Genomic DNA, 21,404 nt, shown 5'->3' with positions numbered 1-21,404 from the left:
ATAGACGCGGGTTTTGGGCGCGCCAATCCATTTTTCAGCGCGCCTGTAAAAAAAGCCTTTTTTAAAAATTTTTGCAGAAAATGGGCGTGCAACAAAATCAAAATTTCCGCTCGTCCATTTTGGGTCTGCGACCGTACTGGTAAAATCTCATGCAATAACTGGGCGGTAATGACCTACGCGCCAAATGCTACTTGGAAAAAATGAAGTTACCACAAGAGCCAAGGACCCCTATTTTTCCTGTGCTGTCTGCCATATTATACTATGAAGAGGCTTTACTTACAGAGAGCTCTCTCTCTCTCTCTCTCTCTCTCTCTCTCTCTCTCTCTCTCTCTCTCTCTTGTACCCCTGCTGGGAAGACACTGCAGTGATACATACTTGCTAATAGCAGTCAAACTCCTAGGGTAAATCACACATCTGCTCAGACCAATTAAGGTAAATAGAATAAAAGCAAGGAGCCCTTTCCACTTTTTACTCTTTCATAGAGACTTTTCCATCAAAATATGTAACATAGTTTACTTCTATATTTATAGCATGCTAGAATTCAAACAACAAATTTAGCATGAGGGGAGGGGAGAAATGTTTTAACCCCTTGTTTACTAAACTGTGTGTCAATGCAGACACAGCCCATTAAAGGGAATTGGCTGTGTTGGCATTAGCGCACAGCAGCCACTAGTGTGGCTTAGTAAACAGGGAGGTTAGGTACATGTTGAAAATCATATTTTGTGCTTTAATATGTGTTACTAATTTATATTAACAACATAAAAGTAGAGGATGCAAAAATTATGACCAGCCAAGGAAATATGATAAAACTCCTTTAATAAAAGCATCAGAGGTTGGGCCCAACACAGTTCATGTTTCATCAGATGGCCGCCTGCCTCAGGGGTCACAATCAAACTATGTAAATAAATAAAACAAAGTAATCACAATCAGTATTCTATAATATAAAACACAAATCATATGACTATAAAAATATGTCTATAAGCATAAAAAGAGTGAAATAACAATCCGTGATTAATAATCTAAAATACAAATATATGTAAGCATAAAAAAAGTGCGGAACGCTTAAAAAAGGAGACTTAAAAAGCGGGACATATGTATGAGAATGTATAATCTGAAGTCTATAGTAAACATATGTGGTCTATAATAAAAATTGTCTAAATTATGTGAACAGACCAAATAAAACAGAGGAGAAAATGATAACAAGATAAAATGATAAAAATGCCTTTAAGGCAAGAAACCGTACCAGAAGAAATTCACTATGCCGTAAGTATGTCCCACCTTCTATAACTAAGGGTGCTGTTTACTAAGATGCACTAGTGTTTTTTGCACACGCAAATGCTAGAGACACCCATATATTCCTATGCATGTCTCTAGTGTTAGCATGCTCTAAAACCGTTAGCATGCCTACATCGCAGCTTAGTAAACAAGGCCCTGAGTAAAAACAAGGTGTGCCTGGTGCAGAGTAACAACACAGCTATCAAATTAGGAGGAAACAAAAAGAAAGGGGCAAATATGAAGTGCTAAGCAGTGTAACGTGTAGAATGTTACTCATTACAGAGGGAGCAAAACAAAATAAGCAATCACAATAAACTGGTTAAGGACACCATAACTGGTTATTCCTTGGCGCCTAAACTGGCTAAACAAATCACTGTATACAGGACAAGCCGGAGGTGATACAAAAATGTATTTATTTATTTGTTGCATTTTTATCCCACATTATCCCACCTCTTTGCAGGCTCAATGTGGCTTACAATACATCATGAATAGTGGTAATTCATGAGGAATTATACATTTAGTAATAGCAGAAGTGTTTTGGTACATGATAGTGAAATGACATGGTAATATTATAACAAGCAAACATAATAAGAGATATATAGGAGAAATATAAGAATTAAGGAGAGTGTGCATTTAGTGATAACAAAAGATTTTTGGGTAACATGAAACTGAGAAGAAAGATGATAGTAACATGATGCTGAGAAAAAAGATGGTAGTAGTTTGACAACCAAATAAGGTTGGGGCATTTCTGGATATGTGTATAGCGTTCATGTTTGTTGATAATTTTTGTATGTCTTGTTGAAGAGGTGGGTCTTCAGTAAACTTTGGAAGTTAACTTGTTCATAGGTCGTTTTTAGGTTTTGCAGCAACACATTCCAGAATTGTGTACTCAGGTAGGAAAATGTTGATGCATGCATTAGTTTGTATTTAAGACCTTTACAATTTGGGAAGTGAAGATCAAGGAATGTACGGGATGACTTTTTAGCATTCCTGGGTGGTAAGTCTATCAGATCTGACATGTAGGCTGGTGCTTCTCCGTGAATGATTTTGTGAACTAAGGTGCAAATTTTGAACATGATACGTTCTTTGAGTGGTAGCCAGTGCAATTTTTCTCGTAAAGGTTTGGCGTTTTCGTATTTTGTTTTACCGAATATGAGTCTAGCTGCTGTGTTCTGGGCTGTCTGAAGTTTCTTGATTATTTGTTCTTTGCAGCCAGCGTAGAGTGCATTGCAGTAGTCTAGATGACTGAATACCATTGATTGTACTAGGTTGCAGAAGACAGATCTTGGGGAAAAAGGTCTTACTCTTTTTAGTTTCCACATTGTGTAGAACATCTTCTTGGTTATGTTTTTCGCATGATTCTCAAGTGTTAGGTGTCGGTCAATGGTAACCCCAAGAATTTTTAGGGTGTCCGAAATTGGACGATTCAGTTTTGGTGTTTCAATGGTGGTGAATTTGCTCGTGTTATATTGTGAGGTGAGTATTAGACATTGGGTTTTTTCTGCATTGAGTTTCAGCTTGAATGCGTCTGCCCATGTGTGCATGATGTTTAGGCTTTGGTTGATGTCATTGGAAATTTCCTTTAGATCTTGTTTAAATGGAATGTAGATCGTTATGTTGTCTGCGTATATGTATGGGTTAAGGTTTTGATTTGATAGGAGTTTCGCCAATGGTGTCATCATTAAGTTGAATAGAGTCGGTGAGAGGGGGGATCCTTGTGGAACACCACATTCAGGTATCCATGTAGCTGATGTAGTTGAATTAGATGTAACTTGGTATGACTGTGTGGTTAGGAAACCTTTGAACCAGTAGAAAACATTTCCTCCAATTCCGAAGTATTCGAGGATATGTAATAGTATTCCATGATCAACCATATCGAAGGTGCTTGACATGTCGAATTGTAGCAATAGTATATTCTTGCCAGTTGCAGTTATTTGTTTAAATTTATTCATGAGAGTAACTAGTACTGTTTCTGTGCTGTGGTTAGACCGAAATCCTGATTGGGAGTCATGTAGTATTGAGAATTTGTCTAAATAATTTGTGAGTTGTTTGGTTACCATCCCTTATGTCAGTTTGGTTATTAAGGGTATGGATGCTAGTGGTCTGTAATTGGTTAATTCACTGGCATTCTTCTTTGCGTCTTTGGGAATAGGAGTGAGTAGAGTGTTTCCTTTTTCTTTCGGAAAGAGTCCAGTTTGTAGCATATAGTTTATGTGATTCGTGAGGTCTATTATGAATTGATGAGGGGCAAATGTCATGAGATTGTTTGGGCATATATCTAATTTGCAATGAGATTTGGCAAATCTTTTGAGCGTTTGTGAGATAAGATCTTCCGAAATTATTTCGAAGTTGGTCCAGGTTCTGTCTGCTGGATATACACCAGGGTCTGGATCTAGACAGTCAAGTAGTGCAGCATAATCGGTGGTGCTTGTTGGTATTTTAAGTCTCAGTTGTATAATTTTCTCGTTAAAGTATTTCGCGAGATTGTCTGCTCCTGGTGTGTCTTTATTGTTGGTTGTGATTGTTGTGGTATCTAGTAATTTGTTCACGAGTTGGAAGAGTTTATGTGTGTCTTTGTAGTTTGGTCCGATTTCTTTTTTATAGAATAGTCTATTAGTTTGTCTTATGGTATTTTTATATTTTCTTTGAAGTTGTTTCCATGCATTAAGTGTTGGGTCATCTTTTTTTTTTTTTGTTCCATTTACGTTCTAGCCTTCTAACTTGTGTTTTGAGCTTTTTCAGTTCTTCAGTAAACCATGGATTTGATTTCTTCCTATATGAGGTTCTGGTTTGAGTTGGGGCAATATTATCTAGTGTTATTCTGCATCTGTTGTCCCATTCCAGGAGGAATTGGTTTGTGTCCATTTTTATTGTCCATCCGTCGCGGTATATCAGTTGCCAGAATATTACCGGATCTATTTTTCCTCTTGTGGTGCCCAATCATGTTAGCCGGTTACGCTAAAAGCCGGTCAGCAATAAAATACTACCAGTGAAAAAACATTAAAAAGAGGACTCACCTGGCTGTAGTGCTAGACGAGCATAGTAGCGCAGGACAACCGAGCGTAAATGCATTATAGAAAAAATGACCAGAAACCGCCATATTTAAATGCATATGTATGGCCATCATGAATATGCATGCAATAACCAGCTAGATGGTAGTTGACGGGTCTGGAAAACCGGGCATGGACTTATCTACTAAGACAGCAACCCAGGCATATAAAAAAACCAACATCAAGGTATAAAAATGTGTTTTAAAAAACCTAACAAATATAGGTGTATCTAACTATGTTACATATTTTGATGAAAAAGTCTCTCTGAAAGAGTGAAAAGTGGAAAGGGCTCCTTGCTTTTATTCTATTTACCTTAATTGGTCTCAGCAGATATTGCAAAAGCCAGACAGACCTTAAATTCCCCTACTCCTACACTGTGTGATTTACCCTAGCGGTGTTTTCCCAGCAGGGGTGAGAGAGAGAGAGATTGAGATTCAGAGTTTCAGAGTTCTGGAACTTGTGCTAGTTTGTACATGTATGTAAAGAGACTACAGCCTTCATACCCCAGAATTACCAGAAAACAGAGTGTACTCGAAAACAAACAACTGTACTAGAATATACTTAATACACTCACTGTACACAGTAGCATAGAAAGAGTATCTGCAAGTATATCAACAGTCAGATAATTAAAGACATTGACAAAGTATTAAGATCAGTTTCAGTGTAGAAATACACTAGCCGTGCAGTAGTAGAACAAGTTGCAAGAACTGGCAGCCAAAGACAAGCTGAAAGAAAAATGCATCAAAATGAGTAAAGCACTTTGCAGAGTAAGCATGGCTCAGATGGCGGAGATGTTAGTTTTTTCTGGCAACTTCTTGAGATCTCCAATAGTAATTAGTGCTTTACATTAACTGAACTTCTCTGTTTTTTTAGCCAGTGTTTTACATATGCTGAAAACAATTGCAGAGCCCTGAAATGAACAGTAGTTCCATCCTGGGCTGAATGACTCCAAATACAGTACTATTCTTCTGCCAGCGTTGGGGGGAGATTTACACCATTTACCTTCTGGTATTGATCAGGAGTTCATCTCAGGGGCAATTTCTCCAATTGGGTTAGTTTTGTGCATTCCAGGTCAGGAATGTACCTCTCTCCTAAGCCAGGGCACATGGAGTATGGTCTCAGTCTCTCAAATTTACTGCTAACGCTTGCCCTAGAACTTGCAAAATGCCAAAGAGAGCTTTCCTCTGGAGTTCATAAGATGCAACACATAGGAAACCCATCCAGATGTGCTTAGACATTCTTTTTGATCAAGAGTTCCTTTGTGATTACTTCTATATTTTTATTTAGTTATTTATAACGGCATTTATACCCCACATTATCCACATAAGTCTGGTTCAATGTGGCTTATAAAGGTAACAAGGCATCTGTAACTAGAGTAGATGTTATGGGAGGTAACTTTGTAGCGTAGTGATGAGGGGTGATGTGTTGGTCTGGGGTGGGGTCAGTGAAGGTTATAGTGTATGATGGGTATTGTGCATCTTATGGTTGCATTGTATTAGTCTTTGTCCTCATCAAGGTAGGTGTTCAGGGTTCTGAGGTTTTGGAGTAAGGAGTTCCAAAATTTAGTGCTTTGGCATGAAAAATTCGCTGTATATACCGATTTGTGAATGAGTTTTTGATATCTAGGGTAATGGATTGTTAGGAAGATTCTAGCTTCATTCTTTCTGTTTCTCTGAGGTAGGTTGATCAGGTTGGTCATGTATTCTGGGGCATCATCAAAAACAGGCTGGGGGGATTGAGGTCCACTGTAATTTCAGAAGAGCCATTTTGTTGATGCAGGCTTTTGTGGTAGCTCAGTTCTGATCTCTGGAACCCCTGGGGCTCAGGAGCTAATTGTTCTATGTGTTTCTGCAGCCCAACTTTTTTTCAGTTTCCTTGGTTCCCTTTCAGCCACCAACTGTACTTTTTTTGTTACATTTGTACCCCGTGCTTCCCCACTCATGGCAGGCTCAATGCGGCTTACATGGGGCAATGGAGGGTTAAGTGACTTGCCCAGAGTCACAAGGAGCTGCCTGTGCCTGAAGTGGGAATTGAACTCAGTTCCTCAGTTCCCCAGGACCAAAGTCCACCACCCTAACCACTAGGCCACTCCTCTGTTGCATCACAAACAGCCCATGGGAGTGTCTCTGCTTGGGGGGGGGGGGGGGAGAAGCTAAATCAATCCTGCAATTCCCTGTGGGTTTCACTGACATGGATCAAAGAAATTCTTTGATCTATGGATCGAAGGAATCCATCTTTAGCTGTCTACCGGCTTCACTTGAGTCTCCAGCTACACCACATTGTCTCTGTTTCAGATGCTACTTTTACCAGGGTAGGAAAACTCCAGAAATCCAGTAAGTAATATGTACTTCTTTATAATCGGAGCTATTGTGTCAGGAAAAATAACATCTGTTCTCGGTACTGGTCTCGGGGATGTGGTGTTCTGCAAGGATAGCCACTTTCCCCTATACTTTTCAATCTGTTTATTTCTTCATTGGTGGGTGCTATTGAATTAAAAATAGAAGAGTTACTCCTTTCTTATGTGGACAACATTTTTTTGTTTCCAGTAGATGAGAATTTTTCTGATACTCTTAAGAAATTAACCTCTTGTATGGAGAAGGTCCATGATTGGGCATTAAACGCGATATACCTTGTGGTTCAATTCGGATCACACTACAATGAAACTGGACATTTACAAGAAACATATCATTCAACCAAATACATCTATACAGTTCCTATCTTGAACTAAGAGATATATAAGCTGCTACATTAGGGCCCCTTTTACCAAGCTGCAGAAAAAAAGGGGCCGGCGCTGGGGTCAGCGCGTGTTTTACATTCACGCTGAGGCCCCCTTTTACCACAGCTGGTAAAAGGGAAGTCTCGTCTTCCTACAGGAAATGGCCAGGTGGCAAGTAAAGCACTTGCCGCGCATCCATTTTGGGAGGGAGCCTTTACCGGCACCCATTGAGGTGGCGGTAAGGGCTCCAGCATTAACCTGGTGCTAACCGGGCAGCACACAGCACTGCCTGATTACCGCTGGGTACACCCTGACGCTACAAAAATAAATACATTTTTCTAGCGCTGGAAATGATGGTGCACTAGGAATGGGAAGTACTGCTGGGCTGCTGCGGTAGCCCAGCGGTACTTTCTGTACAGCGAGCGGTAAACCCGCATTGGGTTTACTGCTGCTTAGTAAAAGGAGCCCTTAATCAGAAGAATTCAAGACATGCTTCCTAAATAAATACATTTTAACTTGTTTTCAAAAAGAAAAATAACTTGTAACGGAAAGCAGAGAAGATTGAACCACATTATCAAGACAAGTAGCTTGAAATGGAAAAAATATTGTCTAATAGCTGTAGTCTTTTCAAAGTCTTTAAAGAGGGAAGACTAAACAGAGCCATAGTTCTAGCATTCCTAGATTTTTGTAAGAAAATAAAAGTGATCAACTAGATATTGTGGAGCTAGTCCATAAAGACCCTTATAAATAAGGCAGAAAAACGTAAACATAACTCTGATGTACACTGGAAGCCAATGACCTTTTGTAAAGTATAGTGAAACACTATCATATCTTTTCAATAAATATATCAGATGGAGCACAGTATTCTGGATGGACTTCAATCTTTTCAATAAATTGTTTAGAAGACCCCAAATAAATGAGTGGAGGAATGGCCTAGTGATTAGAGCACCAGTCTTGAAATCCAGAGGTGGCCAGTTCAAATCCCACTGCTGCTCCTTGTGATCTTCAGCAAGTCACTTAACCCTCCATTACCTCAGGTAAAAAATTAGATTGGGAGCCCTCCTGGGATACAGAAATATCCAGTGTACCTGAATGTAACTCACCTTGAGCTACTACTGAAAAAGGTGTGAGCAAAGTTCACATAATAAATAGAAACTTAATGACAAAGATTGAACTATAAGACAAAAGTAGTCCTGCTCAAAATAGTTGTGCACCCTCCATAGATTGTACACAATAAAAAATGCCTTTTGAGTAAGTGTATTCACTAATAAAGCAAAGCTTTTGTGGTTTAGAAATCCTGAAACTGTTGACCCTGATAGTGCTACTCTTCCTTTGGGTAGTTCCTTTCCTATTGAGGATAAATCTCATGTATTCGGTCCATTCTTCATTCAGCTTTATCTTTAGAATCTCAGATAAACCACCTTTGACAGAAGATGTTCTTTTAAGATGAGATAGCTACTGCCGGTAAGATCTTTTTTTGACCAAATTTCCTTTGCTGTGTTGGTACAGTTGTTGATAGTATCTCATTTAGGGTCCTGTTTACTAAGGTGCATTAGCGTTTCTAGTGTGAGCTAAAATTAGTGCATGCTAAACGCTAGAGACACCCATATATTCCTAAAAATGCAAACACGCCTCTAGTGCAGTTTAGTAAACAGGGCCCTTAGACTATTGAAATGTATTGTATTTGGGGTTCACTTCTAAATTGAGTGGAGGAGTGGCCTAGTGGTTAGGGTGGTGGACTTTGGTCCTGAGGAACTGAGTTCAATTCCCACTTCAGGCACAGGCAGCTCCTTGTGACTCTGGGCAAGTCACTTAACCCTCCATTGCCCCACGTAAGCCGCATTGAGCCTGCCATGAGTGGGAAAGCACGGGGTACAAATGTAACAAAAAAAATTGATGAATAAGCTTAGATTATTCAGAATACCTCAGCAAGGATGATTTATAGACTCAAAACATTTGATAATGTCTCATTTGAACTCATTACATTGGCTTCCAATATGCCAATGAATTTTGTTCAAATCATTATGGTTACTATTTCAAGTGGTGTACAGTTTGACATCTGAATTACTTTATGGTTTATCGCAAACATCTTTGTCTGGAATCTCATCTCGACTGCACTGTTCTTTAATTTTTCAACCCCCCGTATGTTAGGGGTTCGGTTTTTGTGCATAGTCGATACCCTCTATTCCTTGATTATAATCTCTTTGTGGAATAGTCTACCACCTTGGATACGATTGGAGTCATCTTATTTAATTTTTCAGAAAAAGCTAGAGACTTTTTTTGTATTTGATAAAGGTTGTTGACCTTGTTCAGGGGGATAACATGATTTATTTCATTATGTATTCTGCTTGTTCAGTGTTTTTAGTTATTTTGTGAACTGCGTTGAACCCGAAAGGGGATTTTGCAGTATGTAAGTCTTGTATTGATATTGATAAGCTCAAGAGGACAACAACCTCTTTTTAGTGAGGCCTCCCTCACATAGGGAGTCTTTTACTAAGCTGCAGTAGCATTTTTAGCTCATGGTAGAAATCAGCTGGCAGTAAACACCAAGATGCTCATAGGCAGTGCATTTTGTCTAGCAAAAAAGGTGCCGGTACTCAAATGCCAGGCCACCCTTCAGGGGTGGAGTGATCATTGAGGGACTCACCTCACAATAGCCAGGACCCCTGCAACCAGTCATAGAATCTATGACAAGGCAGAATTTGTATGTAGAACATGAGCTCTTTCATTAAAATACGAGAACTAAGGGTCAAGTTTAGCAGACAGTGGAAAAGGTGCCGGTACTCAGTACCCCCAAGTACCCCCTCAAAAAAAGCCCTGCTCATAGGAATATAATGTCTGTCTCGGCATTTACCGCCAGCTAATTTCTACTCTGAGCTAAAAATGCTACCACTGCTTAGTAAAAGACCCCCTTAATTTTTTTTCTTTTTTCTGTTTTTCTTCCCCTTTATTTTGTCTATGTATTGATATATTGGTGCAGGTCATATATAATCTTCTAGGTCTCTTTTTAGAGCTTTAGGAATTATGGGGTCCTTTTATCAAGCTGTGGGAAAAAGGGCCCTGCGCTAGCAGCGGGGGCTGCTTTTCCCATGCGCCAGGGCCCCTTTTGCCACAGCGGGTAAAAAAAAGCCCCCAGCACACATGGCCATGCGGTAAGAGAACTCTTACCGCATGTCCATGCAGCAGGGACCTCTTACCACCACCCATTGAGGTGGCGATAAGGGCTCTTGTGCTAACCTGCGCTAACCAGGCAGTGTGCAGTGATGCCCGATTACCACCAGGTTTCTGATGTGCAAGCCATTTCCATGGTTTTCTTTTCCCCCCAGCAATGGCTGTGTTGGGCCAGTGGTAGTCCCAGAAGAATGAGCGATAAGCCTGCATTGGACTTCCCGACGTTCTTTAAAAGGACTCTCATTCAATTAACTGTGTAACTGGAAGGGACTCTGTTTAATTTGAAAATAGGCCTTGTAGGAGCTGGCAAAATATGGTCTTCTGTTATTTCTTTCCCTATTGCATGTCAGTAAAAGTTTTGAAAATTAGTTTAACCCACAGGTACAAACGTTCATGCGTAGTTTGGCCTAGGGATGTGTTGTCATTTTAAAACATGGGAAAAATAACATTTGTAATTCCAAAACAACAAAATCCTACCCCCCTCCCCCCAGCAAAATCTTTTATCGCTGCCACTCTAGAGCTCACTAAAATGACAGAAACAGAAAGAAAAGAAAAGGAAAATAATGAAAGAAATGGAAAGAAACGAAAACAGAAAACAGGGATTTTTCCAGTTGCATTCTTATTTTGCATCTGCTCTTTCTGTGAAGGATGTGGGCAAAAGTAGACAACCTAATTAATTGATGAATTAATAAATAGGTTTCATATATTGCTTTTTTGAAGAAATTCACCCAAGGTGGTATACAGCAAATATAACCCGGACATAGGCAATAAACAATTACAGCAGGACCATATAGACAGATAAGTTAGAGTAACAGGAATTAGACAGACGATAAGGTTGACAAACTCAACTACTACTACTACTACTACTATTTAGCACCAAGGAGGTTTAATAAAACAGGAGATGGTATGATGTCAAAAATTTGAAGCCGTCTCTTCTGAGCAGCCACCATATTGGTGTATCCAAAGCAATCTATCAGCAGCTGCATCCTTGTTGGTAGCATTTTTATTTAGTTTCAGTTATAGAAACATGCTGGCTTGTGCAGCATATGGATGTAAACAGAGGAATTGTCAGTATGGAATAACCTTTTGTCAGTTAGAATAATAATTAGTTCTAAATCATAATCAGTGTGTCATTTTGAGGGGCTAGTTATAGGGACACCCTAGCACACGTTGTGTTGGTGCTGAGATTTTCCACCAAAACAGACACCGTTATGAGAATCAGGTGCTTAACATTCAGATTTTTTAATTTTAACTACAAAGGTTTTTTTTAAAGCAGCAATTAAGTTGAAACCAGGGAGCATTTAAAATCTGTTTTCTTTCCTGTGCATAGATCAAAAGAGAAAGATGGTATATGGGAACTTGCTCCTTTTGTTTTGTGGATTGTAGTGGTATATTATAAAAATACACTTGATGTTTTTTTTATTACTACTATTTAAAAGAGAGGTATTGAATAATGAGGGAAGAACTACTTTCATGCAGAAGTCTAGAGTCAGTCTAAACCAATTCTGTTGTATATATTTATTTCTTCTTAAAGTCTGTTTGGATGTAAATGCAAGCAGCACACTATTAGCTGCCAAGTTTATACAAAGATAATTATTTTCAGTGGAAAATAAATCTGTTGCTGCCTGCTGTGTCAGTGGTTCCCAAACCTGGTCCTGGAGGCACCCAAGCCAATGAGGTTTCAGGATACCCACAATGAATATTCATAAGAGAGATTTGCATGGTCTCCACTGAAAACCTGATTGGCTGCCTCCAAGACCAGGTTTGGGAACCACTGTGCTATGTGAATATTCCATCACTGTTTCATTATTGCTACCAAATATTACATATTTTGGACATTTGCTTAAAACTTTGACTGGATGGACTGTACAGTTCTTTATCTGCCATTATCTACTATGTTACTGTGGTGCTCATTTTCAAAGCACATAGACTTACAAAGTTACATAGGGCTTCTTTTACAAAGCTGCGCTAACGATTCTCAGTGTGGCAAATAAGAGAAAGCTGTTCAGTTCCTATGGTCTTCCTCTCATTTACTGCATGGAAATCGCTAGCACAGCTTTGTAAAATAAGCCCCCTAGTAGCCCATGTATCTTTGTAAGTCTATGTGCTTTGAAATTGAGCCTCATGTTACTATGGTCTTAATTCATTTATCCAGACCTTACATGCACATGATATTTATTTATTTTATTTATTTATTGGGATTTATTAACCGCCTTTATGAAGCGATTCACCAAGGTGGTGAAGAGCAGGTACAGTTTAACATAAAACTTACGATTTTGTTAACAGCATAAAAATAGTAAAATAACCAAGAATAAACTAAATATAATAAATGAGGTAAACTTGAAAACAGTAAATTGAAACCTAATAATAGAACTACCATGAAACAGTATCAAAAATATACACATTTAACAGCACTGGAATTCAAATACCAGAGATATGATACAATGTTAGCATAATACTAATGATACATCTAATAAGCATGCATTAGAACATTCAACTAACATAGATATGATGCTAAAGATTTTCTACAATACAGTTTACCATATAGCTGAGGGTATTGCTTTTTTACTTTAAACCCAAAGGTGAAACCTAAGGGAGGTTGTACGATTCGGTATAAACTGTGTTGTGTCTGACTTTACTTGTTTTGGACTGCTTTGGGTCCTTCTGATTTGTACATCAGCTATCTAAAATTTGGAAATGAGGAAATACAAATTATGTTTTAGATGTACTCTGTAGAAGTGTTTGTTTACTTTTGCAATGTATGGATGCCTTTCTGGTGTGTTCATGTGATAATGTTTGAATAACTGTCTGTACTTATGGCTATGATTTCTGAACATGCAGAATTATTAAAGGACATACTTTTAAATGTCCAGGTGGGTATAAATGCTAATCTCAACATTCTTAAATGCTTCACACATATCCATCTACCTGATCCCATGATGTTACTGAGGGGTCCTTTTACCGAGCTGTGGTAAAAAAAAAAGGCTGTGCAGTAGTGGCGGGGGCTGTTTATCCTGCCCACCAGGTCCCTTTCTACCACAGCGGATAAAAAGCCCCCCCCCCAAAAATGGCCATGTGTTAAGCAGGGGCATGGCCACGGGTGGGCCTGGGTGGGCCCAGGCCCACCCATTTCCACCCAAGGCCACCTAAAAATAGTGGATTGCAATCGGGCATCATGGTGGCTAAGGTGACATTTCTTTTCCCTCCCTCACCCCCACCGTGAAGCGTCTAGTTTAAATTAAGGGCACTGGCCAGCAGAGATTCATAGCGATCAACTCTGGAGCCTTCCCTCTGCAAAGATCCAAGTGGTGGCCGAGGTGAATCATCTTTTCCCTCCCTCACCCCCCACCTCGAAGTGGATACCCTGGAGGGAGTAGAAACGATGAGAAGGGATCTCTGAATGTTAGAAGAATGGTCGAGGGTCTGGCAGTTAAAATTTAATTGAATATATCAATTGCACCAGAATATCCTATATGTAACCAAGTATCATGTTATTTTTAACATGATACTTGGTTACATATAGGATATTCTAGCGCAAAAGAGAGATACCGGATAGGAGGGGAGAGATTAATAAGCTCGACTCAGGAGAGAGACCTTGGGGTGTTGGTGTTGGAGGATCTGAAGGTGAAGAAACAATGCGACAAGGCGACGGCTGTGGCCAGAAGGATGCTACGCTGCGTAGAGAGGGGCATAACCAGCAGAAGAAAGGAGGTGCTGATGCCCCTCTACAAGTCAATGGTGAGGCCCCACTTGGAGTATTGTGTTCAGTTTTGGAGGCCGTATCTTGCTAAAGATGTAAAAAGCCTGGAAGCGGTGCAAAGAAAAGCTACAAAAATGGTATGGGATTTGCATTGCAAACCGTACGAGGAGAGACTTGCTGACCTGAACATGTATACCTTGGAGGAAAGGAGAAACAGGGGAGATATGATATAGATGTTCAAATATTTGAAAGGTATTAATCCGCAAATGAACCTTTTCCGGAGACGGGAAGGCGGTAGAACTAGAGGACATGAATTGAGGTTGAAGGGGGGGGGGGCAGACTCAGGACTAATGTTAGGAAGTGTTTTTTCACGGAGAGGGTGGTGGATATGTGGAATGCCCTCCCGCGGAAGGTGGTGGAGATGAAAACGGTAATGGAATTCAGACATGTGTGGGATAAACACAAAGGAATCCTGTTTAGAAGGAATGGTTCCGTGGAATCTTAGCGGAGATTGGGTGATGATGCCGATAATTGGGAAACAAAACGGGAGCTGGGCAGACTTCTACGTCTACGCCTTCATCGTGACTGAATAGATAGGGATGGGCTGGAGTGTAAATTTTAAGGGGCTTCGATGTTAGCTTCAGAACTTAGTACAAGAACAGTACTGGGCAGAATTCGTCTGTGCCCTGAGAAAGGCAAGGAAAATCAAACTCGGGTATACATATAAAGTATCACATACCATGTAAAATGAGTTTATCTTGTTGGGCAGACAGGATGGGACCGTACAAGTCTTTATCTGCCATCATTTACTATGTTACTATAAATACAATCAAGGAGGTAAACTCCAAATTTCGAGGGGCGTGTTTTGGGTAGAGCTTGGGTGTTCCCAAAAGTTAGACGTTTTTCTGCCAGAATGGAACAAAACCAAAACTTATGGGGCAAAAATTGGGATGGTTTTGTCTAGACCTGTTTCAAACATAACTAAGTTACAAAACATTAGTCCCAGTAGAATGGAAGATGCAGAAGCAGACTTGGTGAAAGATGAATGACAACCTTTATTGTAAAATGTGGGTAGAAGAGTGCCTGAAACGGCCGTGTTTCACCCTGCATTGCTTCAGGGGCAATATAGTACTTCTGGGGCCCTTTTACTAAGCCACATAAGCATCTGCACATGCCCAATGTGCGCCAAATGGAGCTACCGCCTGGCTACTGCGTGGCTGTTGCGGTAATTTCATTTTTGGTGTGTAGCTGATAGGCTGTCGAAAAATAATTTTTATTTTTGGACGCACGTATTGGATACTCACCAAGTGGCATGCACGTAGATCATTACCGCATGGTTACCGCATGAGACTTTACCGCTAGGTCAATGTCTGATGGTACGGTTGTAGACCCAAAATGGACATGCAGCTATTTTGATTTTGCTGCACGTCCATTTTCGGCAAAAATTAAAAAAGGCCTTTTTTACAGGAGCGCTGAAAAATGGATCAGTGAGTGCCCAAAACCCACACCTACACTACCACATGCCATTTTTCAGCGCACCTTTCTAAAAGGACCCCTCAAGGAGCAATCCTATCACCTTCCTCATGGTAAAAGACCTGGGATAGGGTACTAACAACACCCAGGAAAATAGAGCATTCAATACAGAGAGGATATCTGCTCTTCACAACATGCTGTTTTCCTGAGTGTTGGTAGTGTACCCTACCCCAGGTCTTTTACCTTGAGGAAAATGACAGGATTGTATCGCCCCTGAAGTAAATGCAGGGTGAAACCCTACCCCAGATCATTAAGGTTGCCATTCATCTTTCATTGTGCCTGATTCTGCATCTTTTATTCTGCTGGAGAGATTAAGGCATGATCCATTACATTACATGACACTTATATCCCACACATACATTTGAAGTTCAGTGTGGCTCACTAACAGAAAAAAGATTTGAAACAACTCCAGGAATTACATAACTTTCTTAAGAACCATAAAAAGGCATATATATTTATGCAACCTAACCTCTTAAAATTTTTCTAAATAAAAACGTTTTCAGACATCTCCAAAATGTTATATAAATGGATTGTCTTCTAATATCAATTTATTTATTTATTTATTAGGATTTATTTACCGCCTTTTTGAAGGAGTTCACTCACGGTGGTGTACAGTAAATTGGTAAATTGTTCCAATGTGTAGCTGTAAAATATACAAATGTAATAGAGTATAGTCCACCTTTCTGGAATTTGGAAACTGCAAAATTAAAAAAAACCCACACACCTAGATTTAGGGGAAATATTCCTAAAAGACAGTCTTATTAAACCAGATATATAAGTGGGTGCTTCATCAAAAATACCAAACAACAGAGTTTGAAAATAACTCATGTTTGTAATGGCAACTAGTGCAATTCCATCAGCAATGGGGTAACTCTATCAAATTTAGACGATCTAAAAATCAATTGAACAGTAGTGTTTAATAACGTTGGTTTCTTAATCACTACATCCTTATATCCACTGTACATGATATTACAATCATCAATATGTGACAGTAGAATCACTTGCACAATCGATCTAAACACTTCAGGACTAAAACTAGATCTTACACGACGAAGATTCCACAATACTTTAAGGGGTCCTTTCACCAAACCGTGGTAAAATGAGGCCTGTGCTGGTGTCAGTGTGTGTCTTTGATGCACGCTGAAGTCCTCTTTTACCGCTTACGTGGCTTAGTAAAAGGCCCCCAAGGTACTGTATCGCCCCTGAAGCAGCAATGCAGAGTGAAACATGGCCGTTTCGGGCACTCTTCTACCCACATTTTACAATAAAGTTTGTCATTCATCTTTCACGAAGTCATTTTTAAAAAAAAAGAAATGGCCATATGGCAAGTGAACCACTTGCCGTGCAGCCATTCCGGGGGGGGGGGGGGGGGGCACTTACCATCACCCAATGAGGTGGCGGTAAGGGCTCCCTCATTAACCCGGCGGTAACCGGACAGTACACGGCACTGCCTGATTACCGCTGGGTAAACACTGGCACACTACAAAAATAACATTTTTTATAGCTCCAGAAGTGATGTGCACTGAGGGTGGGAACTACCAGGCCCTTCACATAGTTTCAGGCTATGAAATTTAGGCACACATGTTATAGAATGGGGTGTAGGGCAGATCCGCATGTAACTCCTAATTACTGCTAATTAAGTGGTTGTTAACACAAATAATTCATAGTTATTGCCTTATTAGCTAATTAGTTTATACACAGATCTGTGATCCCATGCCCAAAATTGCACACCCAACTTTGGGCGACCTATACAAGATCTAGTATTTGGTCTTAGGAATGATAATGTTAAGGGGGAAGTTATCAATGTGGGTTAGTGTTAAAACATGTTGTTTTACGGTTTGTCTCCAGAGAGATATATCAAGATATTAATAAACTTGGAAACTTAACTCCAGTTATTAGTAACTAGGCCTCATTGCATAAAATGGAACCTTTGCTAAAATAGCATGTCTTAATGGTAGTCCATGTTGATGACTACATTCCCAAGACTAGTCCAGAAGTTTAGATGTAGTGCTAATATTGAAATGGTGGAAACCCAGTTTTAATTCCCAGGACAGATCTTCTAGGAATGTGCACAGAAAAAATGTTTTTATTGATTTTTGGATATACTTTCAATTTCTTTCAGACATGAATGCTTGTAAAATTTGATTAAAACAAGTAAGAATATTTTTATCATGTATAAATTAACCTTTTTGTCCATTAATGTGGAAATTTTATGCATGAAAAGTTGATTTTGTGTGCATTTTTTATATGCATAAAAGTTTCCGAACCAGAAGCACAAATTGAATGCACATCTCTATCATCTTCCATTCCCGGGGCCAGCCGGGAGTGCTGCAGAAGCAGCATTCAGAGGCCCTGGAAAGTAGCAAGAGAGTCTCAACTATCACTCAGCGGAAACACTAGTAGCTAGATTTAGAGTTCAGTTTAACTGATTTCCAAAAGGAGTCTTGGCTTATATGGTCCATGGCCAAGGGCCATTACTATGATAACTGGGTTGAACTGGGAAACTGATTTCAAAAACCAAGGCATCTGTGAATGAAAGCTCATGGCATCATAGCCCAGTAGATACTACATTCAGTTGAGATGGAAGCCTAAAAGAATAGGAAGAAACTGCCAGGTCAAACAAAAAAAAGAATTCTCAAATATGCTAGTAATTCCTATGGCAAAATTCAGCTATGTCGCCATCAACAGGGCAATTCTAGAACTGCATGTGTAAATGTATCAAAAAGTGCCACTTAGGTGCACAAGTACCCTAAACTATATTGTATAAGGGTACACATAAGTAACATAGCACGTAACGGTCAGGGGTTGTACACATGGGCAGATCGTGTGTCCCATTTATGTGCACAGCTGTTAGTATACTAGAAGTTGTGCATGCTGCTAGCCTCACTTAGGCATGCCCATTTATTCCTGCTTGCCAATTTTGGCCAGCCAATGCGGGTTTACACTAGTATTCTATAATGAAATCTGAATGCCCAGATGCCTTTATAGAATAAGCACTTTCCATTCATCATTTGGGCACCTAGATGGAGGCATCTCCTTATAGAACTGCCCCCTAAATGTCCACTTACTAAACTGTGGTAAAAGGGGGACTGCGCTAGTGTCAGTGTGTGTTTTTGATGTGCAGTGAGGCCCCCTTTTACTGCAGCGGGTAAAAGGCTGCCTTTTTTCTGAAAAAGTGAGCCATTTGCCATGCAGCCATTTTGTGTGTGTGTGTGGGGGGGGGGGGGGGGGAGAGCACTTACTGCCACTGATTAAGGTGGCGGTAAAGGCTTTTGTGTTAACCCAGTGGTAACCGGGCAGCATGTGGCACTACCTGATTACCGCCAGGTAAGCACCGGTGCTTCAAAAGTAGAAAATATTTTTATAGTGCCGGAAATGGCGTGCACTGGGGTGGGAACTACCGCCGGGCTCCTGCAGTAGCCCAGCGGTAGTTCCAGATTGGCAAGTCTGTTGTTGCTCGCCAGCCCTTTAGTAAAAGGGCCCCTAAATCAGTTACAGGGAGTTGCCAAGTTCAGAGTTAATGATAGTCTAGCAAACGTGCATAATCTGGCTTAAAAGGGCTATTTCATTCCTTTATGTCAAGCAGGCTGCAGTTCTCCATCTCTTCCTTTCAGTTTAGGCAGAAAGATCTCAAATGCAATTACAAAACCACCACCAGCCCTGGAACTCTCCATCGATCACCTCGTGACTAAATATTTAATTTAATCATGGTTTTCCTTCCAGCCAGGGATGAGGCATTTCATTCCTGTTTAGGATAACATGAGAGCAGGGACCTGCAATGGCTGCTGGAGGCTGTGCCTGTTGCAAGGAGGATCCCCTGCAGTGATGAGCTCCAGCTCTGCAAACCTTGTTCAGTATGAATGATTTTTTTTTTTTTTGGTAAATGGTAGTCAATGCTTGCAGGAGGTTTGTGGCCACTTAGCTATGTATACTGATGAAGCGTTTTTATTCCAGCTCTGTCTCAGAAGATCTGGGCTGTAGACGTGGGGAGTTCAGCAGGAAACACTATGGATCTGTGGAACTGGTAAGTTAACCCACTGTGCATGCTGAATGCTTAACTGGTTTACAGTAAAGCAGCTAGCAAAAAGTCTGCTTGGTAGGTTTCTGTGCCCTCATGTGCTTGTAAATGCAAAATTAGCTATTCCCTTCAGTCTGTAATGAAGTGATTGTATTGGATTTGTACAGTCTAGTCCTTAATCCTCAATTATTCAAGACCCCTCTGCAAGGGAATTAAATACTGTATCCTGTAACAAGGCAAAAATCAGCCAACACATGGAACTTAACCTTATGTCAGATATGTCTAGAAATCAGTGTTGCATTAGGAGAAAATCATCCTGCATTCCTTTTAGCTTTAACTTGCAAATACCAGTAAATGCAACTTTGAAAAATATCTGCATTAAAAATAAGCGTTGATGCTGACTTTGAAGACTGATCATTTTCCAAATAAAATCTTTGCATTGCTCTGCCTTGTTCTTGGACTGTTTCCCTTCCGATACGGGTATAAGGTAGAAATTTACATTTTAATAGAAAGAAAATCTCGCTGCATGGTGCAGGGAGTTAATAAGCTGCGGTTTGATAGTTGTAATTTGGTGAAAAGCCTGCAGTAAACTAGAGCCATCTGGGACAAAATAGTTTAACATGACTATTTACAAATAATTACAAGAGCAGAGATGTTTTTCCAGTCCTCATGGGAAAGAGGACTTGGAATGAAGGGAGCAAAGGTAGAAGAATGTACAATGAAAGGGATTTGGATTTAGCTCAGTCTTTTCAGTAGTAGCTCACACTGTTCCTGGAGGGCTTACATTATAAGTTTGCAGTGGACTTTGAGCCCGGCTTCCTTGATTCTCAGCTCATGGCTGTAACCATTAGGCTACTCTACCGTCTTCCCACTTCTGACAAGGGTGTTTGTTTTGTTTTGTTTTGAGGGTTAAGTGCTCCTATGATATTATTCTTCAAGTTTTAGGAAAGCTAGCAGTTGTTCGATTCCTGGAGGTAAGATGAAAAGCAGATCCCGGATTTAGAAGGAATGCACGTTTGATTCTGGAAGGCACCTCGAATTTTAATGCCAAGTATTTTGGTTGCCCATTTATTTTTTCCTGATACTGAATAAGTAGACAAGCTATGAAAAAGAACGATAATATTTAGTTAATTTCTTTTACACTTGGCTGGCGATAGCATTGCATAACTTTTATCGCTACAGTATGTGTTCATTTATGCTTATACTGTGTTAATTGTACCTCAGGTTCAGTATCAACATTCTGTTCCATGTAACCAGGTAGCAGACACAGGGTGGGATCTCTGAATGACATCTACAGTATGCCAGGACATGATTTGTTTTACCCTTTAATGACTCTGATTGGGTTTTGAAATCATAGATCTGGACCAGGTGTAATGTAGATGCCTGCTTGAAGATGGGTTAAGCCCTTAATGTCTTCATTTCTGTTGGGAAAATATTTATCTATTTATTTGGATTTTGCTCACACTTTTTTCAGTAGTAGCTCAAGGTGAGTTGCTTTCAGGTACACTAGGTACATTATAGTGCTGTACAGCCTCTCTAGCAAGATTGAACTGGTCAAGTGATATTATACTGTTGAAGTTCTCAAGCTGGTTGGAAATGTCTAAATATACAAGCTTATTGGCCTGGATTCTACATATGGGGCTAGATTTGATATATCACGCCTAAAAAATCGGCAACGAAAAAATATGCCTAGGCATATTGTATAAATTATGCCTATATTTAGGTGTACATTATAGAAAATGCCTAAATTTCAGTACGGTTTATAGAATATGCCTAGTGCCCATCCGCAAGACTAAATTTAGTTGCAGACAGTTACGCCAAGTAAGCTTGGTTTAAATGCTGATGCCTAAAGGGTGGATCGGGTGTATTCTATAACAACGCACATAGAGGGTCTTTTACTAAGCCACACTAGGGTTTTTAGCTCATGGTAGAAGTTAGCTG

The 21,404-nt window shown here is 40.0% G+C and overlaps 1 protein-coding gene across 1 annotated transcript in view; it reads left to right on the top strand.

Moving 5' to 3' along the window:
- GARNL3 (GTPase activating Rap/RanGAP domain like 3) overlaps positions 1 to 21,404 on the top strand; it is a 456,591-nt gene that overhangs the window by 157,791 nt on the left and 277,396 nt on the right. The window contains exon 3 of the mRNA XM_030207543.1: positions 19,400 to 19,469. Within this exon, the coding sequence (XP_030063403.1) occupies positions 19,400 to 19,469 (70 nt within the window). The remainder of the gene's footprint in view (positions 1 to 19,399; positions 19,470 to 21,404) is intronic.

This window comes from Microcaecilia unicolor, chromosome 6 (assembly GCF_901765095.1).
Source record: "Microcaecilia unicolor chromosome 6, aMicUni1.1, whole genome shotgun sequence".
Classification (NCBI taxonomy): Eukaryota; Metazoa; Chordata; class Amphibia; order Gymnophiona; family Siphonopidae; genus Microcaecilia; species Microcaecilia unicolor.
This window is presented reverse-complemented; position numbering and strand designations above follow the sequence as displayed.